Below are 24,163 nucleotides of genomic sequence, written 5' to 3'. Positions count from 1 at the left end.
GACCTCGCCATTCAACTGAAAGATGGCGGACGTACGAAGGAGGGGGATTTTGTTTTGGTTGTGTATTTTCGTCCTTAGTGATGTGCAGCGGGACCAATTTGCCATCTCGGTTGAAGCAGAAGATAGACTTTACGTTGGAAATAACATAGGAGACAATTTTATTCAGGAGAAGCCGAAGAGAGCACCAAATATTCAACTGCAAAGATCAGTTGATTTATTCAAAGACTTCTATGCCGACGACGGGTACTCCCGTCAAAACTTTAAAGTCGACAGGGAAGATAGTTTTATTCCGGACCAAAAGGAAGACGATTCTCTATTAAAGGTTTGTTTCTATATCTTTCTGATATTTTGCCTAGTTTAAGGGGCAGGATTATACCTCAGAAGTTTCGTTTAATCTCAGCTACGAACAACTCAAAAAGTCCCCACACTCGATGTGCACGGGCTAATTACATGATTCAGATTGGAGCTCTGCTATTTTGGTTTGAAACGTCGCATTTGTAGATCTGATTAGTGTGTTCATCTGTGCCGAATTTCGGCCAGCGTAAAAATATTGCTGCAGTTTCTTCCGTAGCCTATAAAACCCCTCTCCCTCTGTTTTTTTGGGGGGGTTTTTGTGTGTGTTTTTGTTTTTTTGATGGGCGGGGATAAAAGTTGTGGGCTAAGGAAATGTAGCAAAGTACAGAGTTAGTGATTAGCACTCTCTAATTTCTGTGCCTTCGATCGCTTTCCTTGCCCTTGCCGGAAATTTTATAAACGAGTCAAGCACAGAATTCGTATCAATCAGGAAGTGTTTAACCGCTGACATGTAGAGCCCACCGCTGTTATTGTATTTTCTCACATGAAACTGGTTTACAGACTTCCTCAGAATGGTATTACTGTTATGTAATGCAGCGACAAATATCTGTGAACCCCCTACTGCACTCACCACAAATCGAAGCATTCCCTACTCTCTACTGTGCCTGTTATATGGAAATTTTGCAACTTCTTTTTATTTCCTTGTGCATATACAAATATTATGACACTGTCCCTCCAGGCTCCACAAAGGAGGGATGAACGGTGAATATGGTAAACTGCTTTGTTTTCTTTGCACCATGTTCTCACCTTTTAATTTCCTCTTTTTTCCCCCGTGCAAAAGATACTATTATGGGTCTCCATGTCTGGAAAATATTGGGCTAAGTTATATCCTGCCTGTCTTTTGTATTATACCTTAGTGTTTATCTTTTTCAAGAAGAATTTTTGAGTTATTAGTCCATATGTGTCAAGATAATATCAGTACGATTTACAAAATACAATGTTTAAATTTTAGTCCAGATAAAAAAAATATCGGCCTTCAACAAGATGAGTTGCTAGCTCTTATTTTGAATTAATATGGAATCAGGTCATACAATGTCTGACAAGTATCTATCAGTATGTTGCATTTTTACTGGCATTGTGTATATGGCACCAGTGTTTCATCTAGAGAGGGCGACGGGGGATTCCCCCTCTGTTGACATGTTGGCACCCCTAGTAATTTGTCAAGGGGGACCAGCCGCCTATGAAATGGTGCGTATAGTCACATGTTAGAGATACTAATAGAACATATGAACTGATGAAATCCCCCCATGATTTTCTGGTAAAGGGGGAAAATCACCCTTGTTGATGCCATCCCGGATGAAACACTGTGGCACTGACACTTTCACAGTCATTCAAAGCAAGAAAAGCAAACCTAACAATTAGTAACATATGTCTTGTCAGCTGTGCTGTTTCTCAGTCTGCACACTGTATATATAGTTGTTACTACTGTCAGATTCAAACTCACTGCCTGTGGTTTCTCTTCACCTAGCAAAAGTGTAGTCGACTTTAAAAAACAAAAATAGTGAAACAAAAACTTGAACAGGTAAAACTGTAGACAAGCTTTCAATATTTTAGTGGAAGTTAGTCATGAGAAGCAAGCTAAACGTATGTGATAAGATTATGAGAGCATCCTGCCACGGGGCATGAATTCCAGAGTTCTGTTATATACACACATACCAGCACATTCATGTACACTATACTGGTATTGCTCATGCAGATTCATTCATAACAATTGGAAGCTAGACCGGGCTTTACACTGTATAGCTGAACAGTAGTGCATTTGTTTTCATTCCAATTTGCTTACTTTTCACCAACCACCAGACAGCAATAGTTAGTGGGCAATTACAGTTTGAGATAGAACAAAGTAAATGTCTAAGTGCAGTTCCATGTTCTCCAGCTGCATTTTGTATGGGTAAACTTCCATATATCCTTTACTAGTAAACAGTGGAAAAATCCAAACATCCTGTCTGGGATGTTAGTTTAGCCTGAGTTTCAAATTCTTAGGTTGATGGTACGTGTACATAGTTTTAAGTTTGAAATGAAGACTAGGTACCAGTTAGCCTAGATTCTATTCGTCCGCTTGCCTCCGTACCTCCGAGTGGGTCGGAGGTACGGAGGCAAGCAGACAAATAGAATCTAGGCGAGGTACCAGTCTACCAAATGCCAGGACTGCGCACATAATTACAGTGGCCAGTTTAAGTACTGGAACTTGAAGGCAAAATCAAATTCTGTGGTGTAAAAAAGCAAAAAAAATTATAATAAGTTTGTTTCTCATGTTTCTTACAAAACTCAGTGAATTCTTAATCAGGTGCAAACTCATAACTTACAGCACCTAGTCAGCTAGTGGAAATATCACAGTTCAAATCTTCTTGCTTAATCCTACCACGACCGTAACACATTCTGTAGTGTGATATTTTTTCTGATTTCAGTGTTGTTTTGCGTTGTTTTGAAGCTCAGAAGGTCAACAAAACAAAAAAGCAAAATTAAGAATGTTTATGTGCATTTTTCATTTTGACATATGGTTATTCTGACAGCAAGAAGATGAATGTGTTTTAACTGTTCTGAACTTTACACAGTACACAGTACATGTGACCCTACAGATATTGACAATTTGCTGAGCACACACCCATTTTCACTGTTACTGGTATTAATTTAAATTGAGTGAGTTTGACGAAAATCATGCAAGGCATTGCACAAAACCTTTCCTTTTTGACCTAGATAGGATTTTGTACAAGGTGACATTTAGATTTAATGTTAAATTTTGTCATACGTGAAAGTTTGTCATTTGAGGGCAAAATAACTTGCATTATGCTGATATATTGTGTGGCAGAGAAAAATTGTACTATAAATTACTTGAGTCAATATGGTAAGTATTGAAAGGGAGCATTCACTCCATACCATATGTGTAAGTGGTCATGAAAGCAGTTTTGTGCATGTAGCCATTAGAGTACCTGCATTTACCACTTCTCGTGTCATTCAATGGTAAAGTGAAAGGCCTCTGTACAGGTGAACAATGGTGAAATCTACATGTACAACTTCCATGATGAAATTAGAGGTTTTTATCTGTAACACACCATATGGTTCAATACACAAGCAACTTCCCACACCTGAATCTCATTATCCTTCTTGGTTTTGGGGCTTTTTTGTTTTTTGGTGTTTTTGGGGAGGTTTGGTGATACTTATACTAAGCATCTTGGCCTGTGCAAGGCAACATCTAGCCTAGAATCCTTTTCCGTACGCTTGCCTCCGTACCTCCGACCCACTACCGAGTTTGGAAGAACTTAGAATTGTGCTGAACACGAAGTAAAGGCAGACCCTTGAAATTTCTGTTCTGGAGAGGATGTTCTCTTTATTTTCGGTATCACACTTCAACCTGGGGTGAGCAAATCATATGTGGTAGTGGGTCGGAGGTACGGAGGCAAGCGGACGGAAAAGGATTCTAGGCTAGGCAACATCTAGCTATTTCAGAGGAACCTTACATTGATCAGCTTTCCTGATCATTTGCATTGCTAATTTACTGTAACAAATTTTTGTCTCCCTCTTAGGGGAAGAAACCGCCTCCTGACAAAGATGAAATCACATTGATGAACAGACTTTGGACAACTCTGAGAATTGGCAACTTACCAAAGAAAGGTAGAGAATTTACTCTTCAGTCCAGAACCTAGCCAGTTATTTTGTGGCTTTTCAAGCCCTGTGAGATTTGTCAAGCCACAAAATAATCAGCAACATCCTGGACATTTACTCTTAACTGTAGGCATCGATAGTCTTTTGACCAGTTCCATGATACAGTGTCCGTAAAGGTATACAAAGCATACATTATTCGAACAACACTATGGCAGGTTAAATTCTGACCAATATTTTCATCACCGATGAATACAAAATGCACTGCGTCATTCTTGTATATAACAAGCCGCTGTACAACACAAAATCAGTATGTTTGTGGTTTTGAGTGTGTATACTGTGTTTGCTACGGCCACAGCAATGCATTGTGGTATAACCAGGAAAAGATCTATAAGTGCTTGCAGTACATAATGTTATTCATACTGGTAAATGCAAAGTGTATTTATGATGTCGTTAAAGTGCGAACATCTAATTATAATATCTTATTGTCAATGGTGAATCATGATCACAAATCACTTGCTACATTATTCATTTAGGCAGAGTATCCTATAGAGTTCTTTTGAGTATGACAGCCAAATTATAACAAGTAATTTTCAATGGTGAATGTGCATGATTGGCAAATTTTTCACTGTAAAACTATAGAATGCACTTTTGTTCTGTTCTAGCCAGTGTTGGGCACAAATGATTCAAGGGTGACTTGGTTTGTTTTAAAACAATGAGGAGTTTATCTTTAGAAATTTCAACATTCTCATATTGGCTTTAAATGATATGCAAATTATGGCTTTTTTGTGTGAGAGAACTTTATATACTGTGGATGGCAAATTTTACCTGCATAATCTTTAACCCTTTTACCACAATGACTTAGTCCAATCCTGTTGATTTCTATGACAGAGTTGAACATGTACTCAGGAAATTGCTTTCCAGTAATCTGTTCATGAACTCCTATACAGCTTTGATACTGTTTTACAAGTACCACACTTTTATATTTTCAATTTTCAGTCTGTGTATACATGCAATGTCCTTTAATAAGATTGTTCCTTAATCATATTCACAGAAAGACCAACATCCGGATATGTTCCGGGCTACAGTTATAAAGATCATATAAGGGAGCATTCCTACCTGAATTCCGGTAGTTATTTGGAGATTGGTACCGGTATTACGGCATATCACTTAAGCACATTGAACATTACAGAGTCAACCATTGCTGCCATCGTAATGCCAGGTAAGTTTGGAAATTACTACTTAATTTTTGTTTAATTACTCTCTCATCGTCTGGCTCCTGTTTTTTTTAATAACAAAATATGGTAGAATACTACAATATTCATCTGTGTAGTTCTGTTTAATTTCTACCATATTCACAGATATTTGAGCAAAATGAATACAGATGTACCTATAAAGAGAAGGGGATCGGCCATGTTTTGATTATTTCTGTTTTTGTACAAATCATTTTCAAAATGTGTAGGTTGAGAAACAAACAATTCAGTGAATTTTGCTTTCTAATAAATGAACAAAAACTGGGTAAGAGAATAATTGTGCAAATGTCTTACACTACTCATATAATGTCGTTGGAAGCTTGAACAAAATATATACATGTAGCACACAAGTACATAGAGATGTGGGTGTGAAGATGTTTACTCTGTTTTCCAAATGTCAGGGTGTTAATAACATAAAGCAATGTGATGCTTGGCATGTGTATGAATTGTCCTATGGAGCTGGATAATATCCATTTCAAAATCATGCTGATATTGACTCGAAAAAGCCATCATTTTACAGTTAAAGCTTAGATTTACAAAGGCATAGCACTTGCCAAGTTCTCAGCAATTCCTCCTTCCAATCAACATTCTTATTTCTATTGATGTAAGAAATGCATGGAAAGACTTAGTTCATTGCTGGAAATGATGATGTTGTCTGCTGTCTACTATCAAAGCGTACTACATTTTATAGCCATACTCAGTATGAACTCTCATTCTTTTCTGACAATGTTACAGATACATATTTGCCTCAACTCTCCAAATATTCAGAACATCTGAATCTTTTTCTACATTCCATGGACTTAGAAAATCTCAGTAATGTTTTTGAAGAGTTACAGTATGACTATCAGGTACAGTTGAATCCATTCTTCTTTATCAGTTAAACTCAAGGTCACAAATAGATGGCATTATATGTTATGTAGATATGTGTTTTGTGATTATTTTGCTGTTTGCCTTTTTTTATATATTGCTACTAATAGTATGGCCTTGCAAACTCTGAATGTAATTCACTTTATAGGACACCTTTGTCAGTGTTCTGTTTGTTTTATTCTTGAATGAATTTGTTGATGTGCAAAAGTGCGATCAGAACTACAGAGTTTGGACACTGTGCTTTGTAAGATGTTCATTTTGACCCTAGATGTTGATCTTTGACCCTAAAGTAAAGTTTTGTTGATTTGCAAGTCAAAATGGTTCATTAAAATTAACATATCTTGGAAGTTCATAATTCAGAGAATAACACTTCAGAAACAGTTTTCTGAACACAGATTGTATCAGCATAAACCTCAGAGTTACATACTTCTGAATAGTCAAGAAATTATTTGCTTTGATATCGTATGGTATAAGAATATTACGATGTGTTAAGAAAAGTGTCACCCAGGGCTATGAATGGTAAAATCATTGGTTGTTTGTTTTTTTGCAGGTGATGTTTGGAACAATACTGCTAAGTAATCTTACAGCCCTGATTGGTGACAACCTACCACATGAATATGAAGAACTTCTGGCAAAGATTATCTCCATGGCTAGGTACACCCTTGTTTCTCATGCCAACACCAAAGATGCAAATGCGGTGAGTTTATGCTAGGTATATCTGACCATACGGTAAAGTGTCGTAACAACATCTTCTGTGGTAATGCTCATGTTTACATCCAGTGGTCAATTTGCAAACTCAAGTGCTGTCACATTCACAAAAAGACACTGAACATCTTGTATGATATATATATAGTTTCCATTCATAACAGCAGCTCGATTGAGAAACAGTTTTTGACAAACAGACGTGTACCGGTACCTGCAGGACTTGTGTATAGCCAATGTTTACACATACACACGCACACACATCAAAAAACTGATTGAGTGCAGTATATGGTTCAGTTGCACCAGCATTTGCTGTAATCTTACCACTTGGGTGGAATTTTCTGATAAGAAATGGTTAAATGTGCACGTGATAGATTTTCTACAGGGCTGATTACTGTGAGAATTTACAAATTGAATAGATGTTTTGAAAAATACCCATTGCAAACCCTTGCGTGCAATTTCAGATGTAGTGCTGAAAAATTATTCTAGATTTCTCATGACTAGCCTACAAGATTTACATAAGGAACAAAATGCCCCAACATTTTGTACCTGCAGTACAAATAACCTACTACCATTTTCCTCACCAGTGGAAACACTTATTTCCTAATATTATATTTTTCGCATGTTTACACCAGGAATCATATTTCCACAATTGGGAAAGCATCAGTGAGTTACTTCGGAGCTCCTGTGACATTGGTGGTTTAGAATGTGAGGTATCTGTGGCACAGACAACGCCATTTTGGAAGCCAGATGACGATTCTCAGCTGTCCCTGGTATCCTTAAAGTCAGCCCAGAGAATTCTTCCCGCTGACCTGTGCAATGATATCGAGCAAGGAAAAAAGGTATTATACCAGATCATGTGACATCAAAGTGTGTTGCATGGATTAAATATCATACTCCCGTGTTCATGACATGTAATAAGAAGTTTATCGCATGTATTCATCAGGTGTTAATACTGGGATGTACGTGTGATGTGCATTCAATGTTGTGGGTCTGTACATGTAGCTTGTGATGGATATCATGTCTGCTCAATTTATAACATGTATAGGGATATACAAAGAAATTAAATATATTGAAATAACGTGTAGAGGAATGTGGAGTACATGCTTGTCAGATGAACACATGCAGAATGATCATTCTTCACACACGTTTATTAGATACATAATTTGTGCACATTTTGTCTATTTTGTAATTAATTTTTGCATTCATTTGACAGCCATTATTTGAGTGCTGCTGGTATATTTTATCCTAATCACTTATGTTTTTCCAAATGTGTTCACGTCATAATTTCATAGGCATAATATTACCCGTGTGTATTTCAGTTTTTGAAAAGTCAGGAGATGCCGTTGATCCAGAAACAAATATGTAAGAAAGTGAAAGTCATCTGCTTGTATATTGATCAAGTACTCCATGAAGACCAATCGTTGGTCTGCCAGAGAATTAAGTGCAGTTTTCCCGTTCATTGTAGGTTGTACCGGTAATGTGTGATTTCTTATACGCTCTGTTTCAAGGCATTGTTTGTCTAATGCAGTATACAGTACACACTGCCCTCTGTGGCATAGATGATAAATTATTACACCCTTTGTTTCAGTGTTCCTTGGTTTACATTAAGAATGCAACAGATGATTTAACAATACAGTATGAGGATGAAGACGACAGCTACACTCTACCACCAACAAGACCACACTCTATTCCATTGAATACTCTACTCAAACTAGGTCAGTCCTATTTACAGTCAGTGAATTTCATTATACCACCGTCCATATTGTTCAGTACACAGCTTCTAGTATATAATCTCTGCCTTCAAATGAGTGCAGCCCTTAGGTATATGTACATGTATTTAGCCATGTAAGTGCTAACACTCGGGCAAGCAGCCAGCCCCAAATTTCGGTGAAATTTTCAAATTGAGGTAATTAATAATGTTTGGCCAAATGCCCACCCTGATTTTTGCAGTGTTTTCAGAGTAATGGGAAATACAGTTTTGAATTCACTGTGGGTGAGTCTCATTCATTGCACTTTTTTGTGTGTCAGTACCTCTTCTTTTCACATTGGTGCCCCTTGAAAGCATGGTTTGTTATGTGCCTGACATCAAATTTGATGACATGTTTTGAGCAATGTAGCATATGTCACCCTTTTTCTGCCTTTATTTTGATGACAATGAGACCCAAGCATATTTGAATATGTCCAGATGGTGTCTGGGCAAGTGCCCATCCCCCAATTCTGAGGAAAATTACATGAGTTACGTGCTCCAGATCCTACGCTTGCAAGTGAATAAATAAGGTACAATACCCTATGGAGTGAAATTTTGCCAAGTCACTGAGATGGGCTATGCTGTGCTTATATTGCTGAGCCTAAGAAGGGCTGTGAGAGGGTCTATTTCCATTCCACACAGAAAATAATAATGCAAGGTTTAAATCCTTTCCACCCACATTTGCCAGTACATATGTCCTCCCATTGTTGTTACTATAAAACCAGTGAGATACATGTATACATATATACCAAGTCTGGTAGTGAAAGAGTGAAGTAAAATAATGTTTCTCTCAAAAAAATTAGCAAAGGAGAGAAAAGCGAAAAACGCAAATAATATGCAGAGTATATCTTATGCTATCAGAAGAGAAAGTATGGTTATGTCAAGAATAATAAATTTAAAAGCTAAAACAATTACATATACCTATTTTTTTTTTTACTTTCCCTTGTGAAATGTAATGATAATCTCCTGAATCAGTTGTACTGACATCTTATGGTTTTCTTTCCATCACCTCACAGGTCCTACTAGAGGTACAAAGGAGCACTTACTTCACCAGTTTCTACAGTTGCCATACAGAAGACAAATATCAACTCACACATTACATGTGCTACCTCATAGAATGCTGCTTTCTCTACCAGAGGTATGTGTACGTTTTCCTGTCTTGTCAAACGTCATCACAGAAGTGAAGTGCAGCAAATATGCAACAAATTTTTTCCTGTGTTCATTCAATGGTTCCACTCTGGTTCTACGCAGACCCAGGAGATCACATGATGGCGGTACAAACAAACCCATGTGTACAAACGTTTATGAAAATACACTTATTGCTATGTGCATTTGTGCTCATGGTTCTGTTTTTACCATGGTTCATTCAAATTCAGGTTGAACATATTGCCAACTATTAGTAGTTTTACCAATGTCAACACCTTAAAGTGTATCATGCAGAGCATTAATAGTACTAATGTGAGATTCTGCGACGTTGTGGATACTTGTTTATCCAAATACATAAGAATTATGATATCAAATCATCGCATATTGATATTAATATCAATATTATGATATGACAAGCACAGAAATACCATTTTCCACCTCATACCGGGTATCAGTTCATGGTAACATATGTGTATGTATAGTGTTTTATATGTACTCTGATAATAATGATAAATAATAATAATGGGTTCTTATATAGTGCTCATATCCACAAGTTCATGTGATCAAGGCGCTTTACAATTTATTATTATTACCCCTGGTCACTGGACCTAACATGACACCACTCAACTCCCTGGGGAGCAAACAACAGCTCACATGTGCAGCCAATAAGCGCAGCAGAGCTAAACGCACACATAACAACCACTGTCCTACCAGGTACCCATCACCTCTGGGTGGGGAGAAGCAATGAGGAATAAAGTGCCTTGCTCAAGGACACAACACCACAGCCATGCCGGGGCTCGAACTTGCCATCCTTTGATCGTGAGTCCACTGCTCTAGCCATTGGCCCATGATGCCAATTTCTCTTGTTTTTGTTTCACAGGATGAAGAGTTGTTTATAGATAGACACAGGGAAGCTGAAAAGCTTCATGCATGGATTGATGGCACATTGAAGGTGAGGCCAGCTTTTATAGCCATGAATACTAAATAGTCCTTCGGGATCTACTTTCATGTGGCCTACATGCTATCTGCCTTTACTTGGTTCATCTTAAAAAAATGGTTCAGTGTTACACAGTGACAGTGAGCAAGTATTAAGGATGTTGTCACATATCAATCCAGATGTCTTTCAAAAATTCTTGTCCAAATCAAAGGTGTACCGCATATTATTTGTGGTGTATTGGGCATATCACTAGTTCTGTATAAATTCTGTATACAATAATTTGTTCATATTGATGAAAGTTAGTTTAACATTCTGTGTCCTGTTTGCCATAATATTCATGAGAGAGAACTCATTCCCATTACTAAGTAGCATGATTCCAATATGCTTGCATTGACGGATGAGATCCGGTAGGTCAACCTCCACCCCCTCCCCCTCCCCCAACCCTGTGTTTGGAGCATCATTAGTAATCATATAGGTGCCATACAATAATTATCGCATTTTCCTATGATGGTTGAATTAGGCCAAAGTAATTAAATTATTTGTTTTGCGTCCACTCTAAATTGGAAAAGGTACGCGTCTAAGCGGCTGAAAAACATACACAAGAAAATAAACACAATGTAATTTGATTGCAGCAAATAAAAAATTGTACAAAAATTTAGTTCAGAAAAGCTTAGCGGTTATGTCCTAAAATTTCCTATTCAAGTACACTGTGTGTTTTTCATGAAAACCTTAAAAACTTAAGCGGGAGGGGACGCAAAACAAAGAATTTAATTACTTTGGCCTTATGTACTACCAGTGGCATTCTGAATCTTATCAATCGCAATACAGCAATGTCCAGTAGAATGACACAAACGGCCTGAACGATCTCTCATGGTCCTCAAGTTCTATTTATTACCTGATTCCCTACATCACTTGGTTTCAAGGAACACAGTAAGAACAGTGGATTTGCATGGAAGTAGCTGTCAAATATCATTAACTTAGGGTGTCAAATTTTGGATCAGCATGGCAACCGTAGCGATAAATCTGGCTTGTTGTGTAAACGAGCCCCCTCAGTCAGTGACATAGGACAAGAAATTCAATCTGGGCCACTATGCCGAATGCTTGATGCTAAGAGTGAGTTGGAAGATGACTTGTGGTCGATCAGATGCTGATTTTCTCTTGCCATAAAAATATCTACAGGAAGTATAATTTCATTACAGCTTGACCACATTCCTGGCGAGAGTCCTAAGAAAGTTTCAGTTCCAAAGAAGAAAAAGATGGTGGAGATAAAAAACGAGGAGGATGCATTGATCGCTGAGGAGCAAAGACTCATCTTTGAGGAGGACCTGCGAGCGAAGGGGATCAAAGGTCAAGATGTGTTTCACCTAGCAGGTCAAGAGGTCAAAGTTGCAGGTCAGCACATTCAAATAACTAGCAAAGGCCTCAATGTTGAGGTCACAAAATACAGCTTTAATTATTCATAAAAACAATTTTTCCACTGAATACCTTATTTGTGTGTGTGTTGCAATGCTTTATATGGTCACATCTGCGTAACTTTGCAAACCCTCAAAATCTGTTTCTGATGACGTGACCTGATTGTTATAAATAGGCTAAGCCAGTCAGTCTGGCGGTGAATAATGATAACATCAGTTTTATCAAAAAAGCAATCGATTGTGTTACAGTGAGACTTTTCCTTATTGACACCTTCCAAAGCTCAACTGTTCACAGTGCTCTCTAAAATCCTGTGCTTTTATTCTTCCAGGTTCAAAAGATTTCCAGAGGCGGGTTGTTAGGTCAGAAGACATGGAAACGGAAGACTTGGGAGATTACCTGGAACAACAGGAAACCCAGCTAGATGGTGTTGCTCAAATGTGGGACAGAGAAAACATTCCAAAGTATGACACAAGTTTTTGAAATTGTTCATGCTTATATACAGTGCATATCATAGAAGATGACATAATTAAATCAAAGGTTCATATTTCTGTACTATTCAGCAGGCTGTGAAATGTATCCAACGATTTCGGTAAGAGAGAAACATACCGTACTCGTCCGAGTATAAGCCCCTGCTCGTGTATAAGCCCCCCTGCTGATTTCAGAGCATTTTGGAAAATGCATTGCATCCGTGTATAAGCCCCTACCCTAGTGTAACTCAAATACAGAAAGGGTAGGAGAGTATATTTGGTCATTTAACTTGGTAAAATTACTTTTAGATAATAAAGAAACTATTAAAAGATGTTAAAACAATGGGAAACTGGAGTTCCCTTGACAGCATCGTAAGGAAAATGACACGTTTTCCCAGTACTAGCTTGATTCTTTGACCCTGCTCACCCCCATAGCCTAAATAGAATAGTCTCACTCACGTCCGCCATTGTTTATTTTCATTCACGGCCACGATGTTTTCATGCTCGAAACATGTAGTTTCTTTTGTTTGAAGCAAGTATCCTTTCATTTGTGAAGATTTTTCCTGGTGACTATTACAATTTTCACTGCTATGTTGTTGTTTTCACAAGATTTAGACAGTTTGATACTGGAATATTGAGTTGCCTTTCCCATGGATGTAAAAAATAGATGCCTTTCCGTAGGCAATGCATGCCTGTTCACATTACTGTTGATCAGCAGCATAAGTGAAGTCTTTGTTTCAAGTTTGGGGGTTTTTTTTCGACGCTGAAATTTCACCAAAATGTCACTTCTGTATTCAGAGATTGTACAATCAATTTCTTTGGATGTGTAAGTCGATTTTGAAAGCGATAGAAAGATCGAGTGGGGTTGAAAAAAATCGTGCATAAAATTAGCATAAATTAAGCGTCCATGGCAGATAACATGGGGTTGCTCGAGTATAAGCCCCTCCCCTAGTTTTACCGCTGTTTAGTGTTGCCGAACCGGGGGCTTATACTCGGACGAGTACGGTATGTACATGCACATTTAAAGGGACAAAGTCGGCCATTTTTCATGAATTTTGTTTGATAGGAGATAGTCTACTTATATTATTTGGCATGTTGAAAGATACTGAATGAATGGGTGACCATGCATATATTCGACCCTGGTTTTAGACAAATGTGTCTCAAACCTGGGTCGAATATATGCATGGTCACCCATTCATTCAGTATCTTTCAACATGTCAAACAATATAAGAAGTATCTCCTATCAAACGAAATTCATGAAAAATGGCTGACTTTGTCCTTTTAAAGGGACCCTTAACAAAAGCATCGACAACAGATAAAGTTTCGGTTGAGAAAACTTCTTACTGGAAAATAGCTGGCCAAATTGATACTTTCTCCAAATTGATACTTACTCAATGCACCATGCTCTAGTCTCATATCCACCATCTCTGACAGTGACCTGTGAATGAACATAACTCTACAGTCATACATAAAGCTGTATATTTGCCTTGTAGAAGTAACATTCTTTTCACCTTGAACCTCAAACAGATTTGTACACCAAAAAAATCACCTCCAGAAGCTAAATGAACACTGGGAAAGAGACCAAGAGGAGGGAGACGACGGTGATGTAGACAGACAACTGGAATACGCAGATCCAGAGTTAGAGGGTGTGGAAAAGATGCTGGTCCGGGATATCGACAAAGATGAAAACAGGGATGAGGTGATGAACAATGGTGATGATGAGCTGACCAAAGATGAGGAGGACCTGATGAAAGCGATGAAGATACTGGCTGATGATGGGAAAAGTGACGGAAAAGAGGTCAACTTTGAAAGAGAGAGAGTTGATGGCGGCTTTGGAAGATTTGACGAGGGACATGAGGCAATAGAAGATAGAGTTGTGGTCCACCGTGATGATGATATTGAACCTGTAATCAAGGCAGGTGCAGATGATGGTATCCGCTTGTTAGATGCAGCAGCTGATGGAATGCCAGACTACATGGACGGTCATCAGATAGAGGATAATGATGTACCTGTCAATTTTGCACATCACATGGAAGCTGAGGACTTCCAGCAAGCAAAAAATGTACCTGTCAATTTTGCGCATCACGTGGAAGCTGAGGGCTTGCAGCACGGCGAGCAAAATATGAATGAAAACATAGAAGGGCATCGGTTAAATGAGCAACTTCAGCAAGATCAGAAATTTGTTCAGATTCAACATAATGATATCCAGCAAATGCCAAAGAAAAGAATTATTCCAGGAGGGCATCAATTGAATGAGGACATTCAACACGAACAGAATGGCATACAGATTGAACAAGGACACCATTTGCATGATCAAGTCATCCAGCAAATGCCAAAGAAAACTATTCCTCAACATCGTGTGAACGATGATGCTGTTGAACACGTCAACAAGGAAGTCATATTATATGAAAATGCTGCGCCAGAAACGAAGAGAAATAACCCACAGGAGAATTCCAAGAAACAGCAGAAGAGAAAGTCCACAGAAAGGAGAGGGGAGAAACTCAGTCCAATGACAGATGCGAAAATTAATCAAAACAAAAAAGTTTTAAAAATTCCTAAAAGGACTGATGAAGGACAAGCACCAAGGACCAAAATCAAAGAAGATTCAAAAATGAATAATTTTGAAATCAAGAATGTTCAGAACAAGGGAGCTGGTGTTGTCAGTATGGATCAAAAGTTGAAGAATCACCAAGAGGATCAGGCAGAGTACCGGAAAGCAAAGAAGAGCAGATTGAAGGATAAACTGCTCGGAAGATACCCGGGAGTGAATGAAGCCAAGGATAAAGTTGATAATGATAATTTGGATGCATTAGTCAAACTGCCACAGGTAAGTTTGTGGGTCAGGACCAATACTGCCAAATTCAGGGCAAACGTATTAACCAGCCTTCCTCAAGGTCTCCAACATGGTAATTATTTCAGTCAAATATGAGCCAAGGTAGTTTGAAGGTATGGGTGTTGGCTTGGTTTTTAGGTCAGTGTCAAGTGCAAACATGTTGTCTGATACTATTGAAAATTTGTGTAACTTTCATCAATATTTGAACTTTACAAATGATATCGTACTGTTAATCTGATATAATTGTACCATGCCAAATTTTTTTGTTGATATTGTAAACACAAAGACACTTTTCAAATCACATATGAAAAAGTGAAACCTTCGATATAACTTTAACATCTTTGGTTGTTTTTCCGTCATTTTGAAAACTATCCTCCTCTATTGCATCCCATTTTTAAGGCAAAAGGCATTTCAAAACAAAAAAAGTTTTAACTTTTGCTCAAACTTTCCCTGAAGAAACTTTCAACAATTCTCTTTCAAAATCAAGAATGAAAATGATGAGGCACTGTGAAAATTTTTGGTTCAGAGACACAAATTACATTACAGAAACTTGCAATTCAAAATGGCTCCTATAGTCAGTGTTAAGTCGACAAGGAAATATTGAATTTTTGAGTTTCACAAAAAACAGGGCGATGTATTAAAGGTATACAGTCACCTGTAATCTAAATATGCCCATATATGGTCAAAGGGGCGTTCCTTGGTATTCAAAATTCCCATGTGAGGGCGCTGTTTTAAAAAGTGGCCACCCGCTCAAAATATATGATTGGTTAGATTTTGTCTTTCCATGGTAACTGTGCCAAAATTGAAACAGGTGACAGTATACCTTTAACTCCATAGTCTTTGAAATGAGTCCATACAAGTGGACCAGAAAATATGTAAAATGATAGTGTGTAGTTGCTCTGTATTTTTAACCTGATCGTTATGAAGTTTGTTTGATATCCTGGATTACACAGAGACGACTTCTGAATGTTGATGAAGGGGTAGACGAAAACGAAGAGGGAGACCAGAAGAATTACGTTCAGAAACTCCTGGACTTGTGTGCGTTAAAATGCAAAGCTACAGGCAGTACGGCCAATGACGGTCAAATGACCATGATGCCTACGTTGGATTCTGACCCAGGTAAAGTGGACACTACACATTTTGGTAAGTGTCTGGGAGTACTGTCCTCTTCCTTTCATTTTACTCTCCTTTTCGCTTTTCCAAGTGTTGTCTCTCTCTGCCATCTGCGTGTTCCACTTCCTCATGTATAATCTGAATACCTTTGTTTTTTGTACATTGTGAATCAGTGTGTTTTGCCCAAAGCAAAATCCTTGTTTTCACAGATCTTGTCCATCTCTGTAAGACCAACTTCCCTGCAGTATCTTGGCCAGTGGACTGAGCTTAGAGCTGTTCATTTGACAATATGTGTATACATAGTCATGTCATGTGGGAAAATGTCTTTTCTGTGACCCTTTCATCCCCATTTTCCTTTCTAGAGATCCAACTTTACCATAGAGGACAATGGGATTGGTCCAAACCACTGTGTTGAAAGGGTTAATAATCACTGAATCAAAATCTTGCAGTAATAGGCCAGACAAAGAAAAGAGTATGTTTCTCAGCCTTGTTTGCATTGTTCTTGACTAGCTACATGTATATCAGCTTTGTCTTTTCATATTTGCTGGAAATGTTTTTGGAAAGTGACCGTACCAACTGATGCCCTTGTCAAGGCAGGAAATTTTATTTCCTTTGGGATCATGAACGTACATGTACATGTACTGTAAGTACTGGCACGCACTGTACTATTCAGAACAGTGATCTAATCAATGTCTTGCTTGTGCTTCATGTCAGCATTAAGGTAGAATGCGCCTCGGGGAAAGATATTCAGACTCTCAAATGTTTTCAATATTTTTGTGACCTACCACTTGTGGGGACTTATTTTGATGTGATAGGCATAAGAAAAAATTTTCATAGTCTTAGTTTTTTCAAAAATTGAAAATTTTATTTTTTCCATAGAGTTAACACAGGGATGGCGGCCATTTTGAATTTCAAATATTGGTAAATGCCAGGTTATTTGTTTCTCAAGAACTAAACATTGCACAATGACCCCTGATACTCTTGATTTGGTAGGTAGGGTTGAAAGTATCATTGGAGAAAGTTTGAGCAAAAGTTAAAGTGTTTCACTTTCGAGGGTGTGCACTACCTCCACGCTGCATTGAATCAGTCTTGTTTTATTGTCTTCATGTCAGCGATTTAATTTTATGAACATAAACAAATGCAAAAAAACATCAATTTTGAAAAAAACTGGGCTGAGAAACAAACTTTTAGTATGATTGGCCTCACTTCATTAAATACCAAGTACTTTTATCATCCTTTTTGTTCATTTGCAGCCACTGATATGACCCCATACGTGGATCCCATGGATGATGAGCCGATGGATGACCTTTCAACTTTGGACAGGTTACGCCACAGAAAGCAAAAGAGTTGGGACTCTCACAGGAGTGAATTACTCTTTGACAGGGAGTGGAGAGTTTTGAAGAAATATTTCAACAATCCAAAACTAGAGGAAAATTTTAGTTTCCTGACTTATGGTGAGTGAATAATAATGGTATTTGGAAATTAGGATTTGTAGATGCTTGGAGAATTTTGAAACAGTCAGTGCACTCACATTTCCCCATAGACCTAGTACTGTGCCAGTCATAAAGGTGTATAGGTCTGACGCAACTCATCACACAGTGCACATCACATTGGCTCATCATACTGGACTCACTGTTTCTGCTGCCTACTCATCAAACTACAAACTGCAGCTGAAATTGAGCCAGGCAAGGTGATCCGTCCTTACATCAACCAAAATGATGATGCCAAATTTTCTTACATTACTGACTTGACAAAATTACAACATACATACCGGTACGTCCTTTGTAGTGCAAATTTGCCAAGTGGAAAAATGTGTCAGATCCCCTCTAGTTGAGATTTCTATTGCTTAATTCAGTATTGACAGACCTTTCAGATATGTCAAAATTGAGCATGGTTGTAAATTGATAACAGTGAAAATTGAAGGCAGAGCTTTGCATGGAGAGACAGTATGTATCGGTACAAATACAGATGCTTTACTCTATGGTTTTCACAAGGCTACTAATCACTGGATTGTATGTTATAGTCTAGCAAATAAATTTTTTTGTCTCTCCATCAAGCCAAACTCGCTAAGGTGTTGTATCCTACAGGAAATACTGGATTCTTTGCTGTATGTACATAGTTTCAGTCATTACAGGAGATTTGTAGTACTTGATTTTAAGTGTATGTGGATCAGAATTGTTATTATACAAGTTGTGTACATTTAAATGTGTGCTTATTTACCTCCATCTATATTGATCAACAGCTGATCAGTTTCACTGTGCATGTACAAATGCACACAGCAATAAAGTGTATTTCCATATGCATTTGTTACTGCCATCACATGACCTCTTCAACGTATTGAGTCTGCAGAGCACCACGTGTTTATTTTATTCTGGAGTAGAACCATTCAAGTCCAATATTTAACGGTTGATCTGCAGCGACTTTCTGGTCAATGAGATGTTGATTCAATTGTATATTACTGTACTTATTAAAAATGAGTTATAAAATGACTATACTTTCAGACTGAGACAACGTCAACATCCTTAAAATTGTAAACTTTATTCCATCCAGACCCAGAGGTTGTACAGAAAGGTCTTACAGCAAGTTCACGTAGCTTGCTGTCACTTCATATGGCACGGTAAGTGGAGGGACCGTGCCATATTGTTATTGGTTTGAGCTAGATACCCCTTTGTAGGGATAATTACAGGGATACGATCACTTTGAATGTATGTGTAAACTGAATGCTTTGGTTACATCATGGAGGTAGTAGAGAAGGAGTCACAACTGAGATAATTACGTTTATTACTATTGTTCACCATTGTTTAGTCCCTTTATGTCCATTGTTTAAAACCCCTTTCCCGCCATCTGCGTTGCCGACGGTACTTCGCAACCGAACCGAGTGAAATTAACCTGGGTTTGCTAATGCGACTCAGTTTCTCCACAGTATCATAACACATGCGCAAAGACTGTATTTGCGTAGCTTGGGTCAAGTGCGTCATGATAGTGTAAGAAACGACACGTTCCGTCCACGAAAAGTGAAGTTACAAGGAATTTAAGTTTTTCATTCTCAAAATCTGGGTAATTTTAACGTCGTTTTTTATATACTTTACATTCGATCGCAGGAACCTTTCCTTGTTAGAATGAAAGTACTGATCACGAACTTTTCAATCATGTACTGAGTATGGTGCAGCGGACTGCAGCACTGCCGTGAGCGTGGGTTAAACTTGTAGCGTTTCCCGGGTGTTTATGACGCGACGCCGCGCCAGCGACGCCATAGGCGACGCTGCGACACTTTGTTTCAATGCATCGTAGGCCCTACGTGTTGTTTTTATATTGCGACCATTCATTAAAGTCATGGACGTAGCAGTTAAAAGCTATGCATTCTTATTTAACCTTATCATTAATGCCAGTACAACATGATAAAACACGGCAAGAACTAAGAACTGGATTTGGAAAAAAGTTGGCGTGTTAACAATGCTGCTGTACGATGTATGGCATTTTTTTGTAATCGCAAGCTATCACCAACTCAGTCTCCGCGCCTTTGCAGATACAAAAGCTCCCTTCCTCAATTATCTGTTCCTCAACCTCTTTAACATCGTGTACATCAAAATCAGTGGAACGACTCGAACTTCCCGACGCGACGCTTGGACACGTGACGCCATGTTTGAAGCTCTGTCAACTGCCGAGGGACGGCCGAAACACCCGAACGACCCCCGAACGAACTTAATCTTGTTTCCTAAATCCGAGAAAACGCGTTCGCAAGTCCCGTTGGTGCTAATGGAGTAGTTAGTAAGGCAAACAGCGGCAAAACACATGGTCCCTTTGATCTCCGCCTAGTTGTGACTCCTTCTCTACTACCTCCATGGTTACATACAGCATTTTATCAACCTAACAACTGTAACTGTAAATCATCTCTGCAGGGGTTGAACAGCAAAGCCTGATGGGAGCCAAAGTTGCCAGGATGTTCCCAAATAGCACAGTGATCACTGTTATTCCACCAAGCCTGGCAAAAGTTGTAGAAAAACACAGGTATGTGTTACGATCATGTTGTCGGCCATATATCTTATTGTTCATCAATCACATGTAGGAACATTTTTGATGCTTTACCTAATGTAAAGTGAAATTTGTGTATTCCTGAAGAAGGAAGTCATGGTAATATGTAATATTATGCAATATGTAATATAAAACTTATATGTCCCATTCCTGATGTCAAAGGTCAGACGAACATTGCAAGAAAAGGGAACGGGATTGTATCAAATTAAACATAGGAGGGTTTGGGTTGTAATAATATACTCAATCTGTAACAGTAAGAGGCGACACATCAACGTTATCTGCACTTGAGGTGTTGTGTCAGTATTATTGATTTGACAAGTTCATGAGTATCTGGGATGGAAATTATGCTCTTTGTGACTTACACCAGCCTGTGGACAGTAAGTGTCACCTCTTTCCTTCAGCATTTTGATGGTAGGTTGACCAGACTATGTCTTGCAGGGTCTACAAGTTACTCATTGAGGAAATAAAGTGTAACATTTGTGACTATGCTAAACCTCTGATTCCAAAGTCTGAACAGTGTTACTCAACTTAGCCTGTTACCTTATTACTCCGCCATTCAATGAGTGAGAAGCCCATTTGTAGGAAAGGTACCCATCATACAATACCATAAATTGAGCAACAGGGAGTGAAGTGCCTTGCTCAAGAACCATGCCCTAGTCTCATACTCACCATCTCTTACAGTATGACGCTGTTACTCAGATAACAACTGGGTCTCAAAGTCACCATCCTTTGACTTTGAGTCTGGTTACCTTACCCACTTGCCCATGATCATCCGTGCTTCCATTACCACTTGAAGGTACAATGTAGATTCCACCAGCACTACGTGTGTGTGGTGTAAAAAGTTCTCTTCACTAAATGTCTTCACAGTTTTTTATCAACTGAATGGTGAAATGTATATTCTTCGAATTTGTGTTTCAGAAAGTTGCAGGACTCATTACAATTTCAGAATAATCTTCTGATGTTGAGACAAGTGACATCAGAGCTGATTCACACACTTCACAAACTCCCTCAGCTGTTCAAGTTCCAGGTAAATCCTGAAAAAATATATACATTTTTGATATACTGTATAATTGTGGATGTATCTTTTAATGTGCTCTCTAGATTATTCAGTCATCAATTTGCAAAATCAATTTCAGATATTGTTTTTCGAGTCACAGTCAAGAAGTACCCTTTTGGCAAGCTGGAAATGTTCAGTGTTACACTTCTTCAGCTACAACACCAAATGAAGGTGTTGTTTGAAAATAATTTAGCTGGGATGTAGAATTTTGTATCTTTTGAAGCATACAAATAAGGCGTTCAGTTATTAAATAGCACAGGTTCATGTTTAACTTAGTGTGTTGAATTTTCAAACAGTAAATGTAATGTTCACACTCAATGCTTTTCTTGCAGGTTATTGGTTTGACCATATTTGACCAAATTGTATCCGTCGGCCATAACTTCCTGAAATTTCTGGGCAATGTTCTCTCTATGGCCGAAATGACATTCATAGAAGTCCCATCACCAGCTCAGCTGATTATTGCTGATATTATCTTTGGTAACCATTCAGGATTCAGGGAGAACGGACCTGCTGTCTTCAAAGTATGTGAATTATTTATGAATTTTTTCCATACCATTCATCTTAACCTTGACCATCATCCCCAGCCTATTCATTGACATCGAAGCTAGAAGTGTCATACCAAAGTGTTGTGGTAAAAAGTACATCTTTCTGCTAAATTATCAAACATTCCAAAACACAGAAACAAGTGTTTTGAAGCCGTATGCATCTTAACCCTTTGAGCGCCAAAGTCAATTTTGTCACCTTTATAAAATATACCCCAGTCAATTTTTTCAGATTTTTTTCTGAAATTTTGATAAAAAACTGTAGCCAATGAAATATGATGTCCATTTTGTCCAAAGTTATTAAAAGACACAGAAAAAATTCATAAAAATTGGTAAAATGTTGCACTAAAATTTTGATGGGGAAAATTACAGCACTCGTAGGGTTAATATTGCAAGGGTACCAAGGCTATTCAGACTTATCTTTTGTAGTTGCACGGCAACTGTTTTTTCACAGAAATTTTATAGAATATTGCAGTCATTAGAAAATCTTAGTTGAGTTTTTCAATTTAAAAAAAAATCACACATGACTACATAAATGTGTATGTTTGATTTTGATTTCAAGAAATTTCATAGAGTCTAAGTCCCTTTCACTTAGATTACATAAGCAAAGTAAATTTTTAGGTTGTACAGGAATTTTACATCAGAAATGCCTAGAAAGATAAAAAAACATGAATGAGTTTAGAGGTATACTGTCACCTGTTCCAATTTTGCCACAGTTACCATGGAAAGAGAAAATCTAACCAATCACAGATTTTAAGCGGGTGGCCACTTTTTAAAAACAACGCCCTCACATGGGCATTTTGAATACCAAGGAACACCCCCTGACCATATATAGGCATATTTAGATTACAGGTGACTGTATACCTTTAACTAGATTCTTTAAAAAACGATTACATTTGTGTCATAAGTATTCATGAGATCATTATCATTTCTTACCGGTATCTTCAATTTTATATATACCAAGGGCAGCATACATTTCAGTCCATCTTGCCATCCCAATAAATTTTCTTCCCCTTCTTTAGACATTGTATGACATCCATTTTCTGTGGAATTTTTCAGGGTATGGTCTTTGAAGCCCTCAAGTTTGCAAACATCCAGAATGCACATGTAGAAATTATCGACGACACCAGACCCTCCAGGAGGATGGCATCACTGAAGCTACTCAAAGTGGAAATCAAATCTCTGAAGAGAGAGGTGTGTAATTTATGATGCAAAGGAACTCTCATTTTGAAAAAATTGAGGTCATGGAACCAATTATATGAAAATGCCTCTTGTTGGGGTTGGGGGTTTGGGGATATGGGGGTGTCAACTGTGAGGGTGAATCATACACCAGCATGATATAAGGATGAATGGTTAGGGGAGAAAATGATGGTCTTCATGTGTTCTACATCTGTTCTTTTGTGATATTTCACACTGCAAATCATGCTATGCTATGTACAACACTTTGCGACCAGCAAATATTGGACAGACTTAATAGCACATAACTTGCGAATATTGTGTACGATGTCCTGCTGTAGACCCAGCCTATCTCTGCAGAGGGTTAGAGATATCCATTACTGGACTCAGTAAACTGTGGTTTGAATGTAGCTATTTGGAATGCTTACAAATGTTGGTTTGTATCAGTGACATGTCTGCAGCACTTTCAAATCAGCTAACCTGAAATGAATGCCATGAAAAGGTCAATGTACAAAACTTTTGCAGTTTTTAGTTTGAGAATTGGGTTTAAATGTTGATGACTTGGTAAAAACATTGTCATCTTCTTAACAATTTGTATACAACTACCATGTAAAAAACTTGTTAAATGGAAAAATGCAATGATTAAAATCTGCAAAAAAACAGACAGTGTTAAAAGTCATCCAAACAGAACTCTGGATTGTATATTCAAATCATTTTCCATCTGCCATGAAGAAGCCAGCAAAAACTGCCAACGTTTTGATTCAACAACCAATGCTTACAAATATTATCAGTAAACTCTTTCAAGGCGATGCCGACCTTGCTGAGAACTATTGTGTTTGTATTGTAAAAAGGTCATTTACAGGACAGTTGGCAATATACACCCTTACTATACATGTGCCTTTTTTTTTTGTTTTGTTTACA

General features: G+C 38.0%; 1 protein-coding gene across 3 annotated transcripts in view; it reads left to right on the top strand.

Annotated features, from left to right (window-relative positions):
* Nucleotides 1-24,163, top strand: part of LOC139133520 (uncharacterized) — a 43,353-nt gene continuing 19,190 nt past the window's right edge. For 2 of the 3 annotated variants that reach the window (XM_070700169.1, XM_070700168.1), the window contains exons 1-18: nt 1-322; nt 3,879-3,966; nt 5,009-5,176; nt 5,943-6,055; nt 6,625-6,771; nt 7,412-7,618; nt 8,368-8,494; nt 9,543-9,664; nt 10,553-10,624; nt 11,809-12,001; nt 12,351-12,483; nt 14,017-15,316; nt 16,276-16,465; nt 17,689-17,889; nt 20,335-20,443; nt 21,386-21,494; nt 21,857-22,045; nt 23,126-23,260. In XM_070700169.1, coding sequence (XP_070556270.1) covers nt 23-322; nt 3,879-3,966; nt 5,009-5,176; nt 5,943-6,055; nt 6,625-6,771; nt 7,412-7,618; nt 8,368-8,494; nt 9,543-9,664; nt 10,553-10,624; nt 11,809-12,001; nt 12,351-12,483; nt 14,017-15,316; nt 16,276-16,465; nt 17,689-17,889; nt 20,335-20,443; nt 21,386-21,494; nt 21,857-22,045; nt 23,126-23,260 — 3,903 coding nt within the window. In that variant the 5' untranslated portion in view covers nt 1-22. The remainder of the gene's footprint in view (nt 323-3,878; nt 3,967-5,008; nt 5,177-5,942; nt 6,056-6,624; nt 6,772-7,411; nt 7,619-8,367; nt 8,495-9,542; nt 9,665-10,552; nt 10,625-11,808; nt 12,002-12,350; nt 12,484-14,016; nt 15,317-16,275; nt 16,466-17,688; nt 17,890-20,334; nt 20,444-21,385; nt 21,495-21,856; nt 22,046-23,125; nt 23,261-24,163) is intronic. The other variant, XM_070700170.1, reaches the window with a different exon arrangement.

The sequence above is a fragment of the Ptychodera flava genome, chromosome 5 (assembly GCF_041260155.1).
Source record: "Ptychodera flava strain L36383 chromosome 5, AS_Pfla_20210202, whole genome shotgun sequence".
Taxonomy (NCBI): Eukaryota; Metazoa; Hemichordata; class Enteropneusta; family Ptychoderidae; genus Ptychodera; species Ptychodera flava.
Note: the sequence above shows the minus strand (reverse complement) of the source record. Positions and strands in the feature narration are given on the sequence as shown.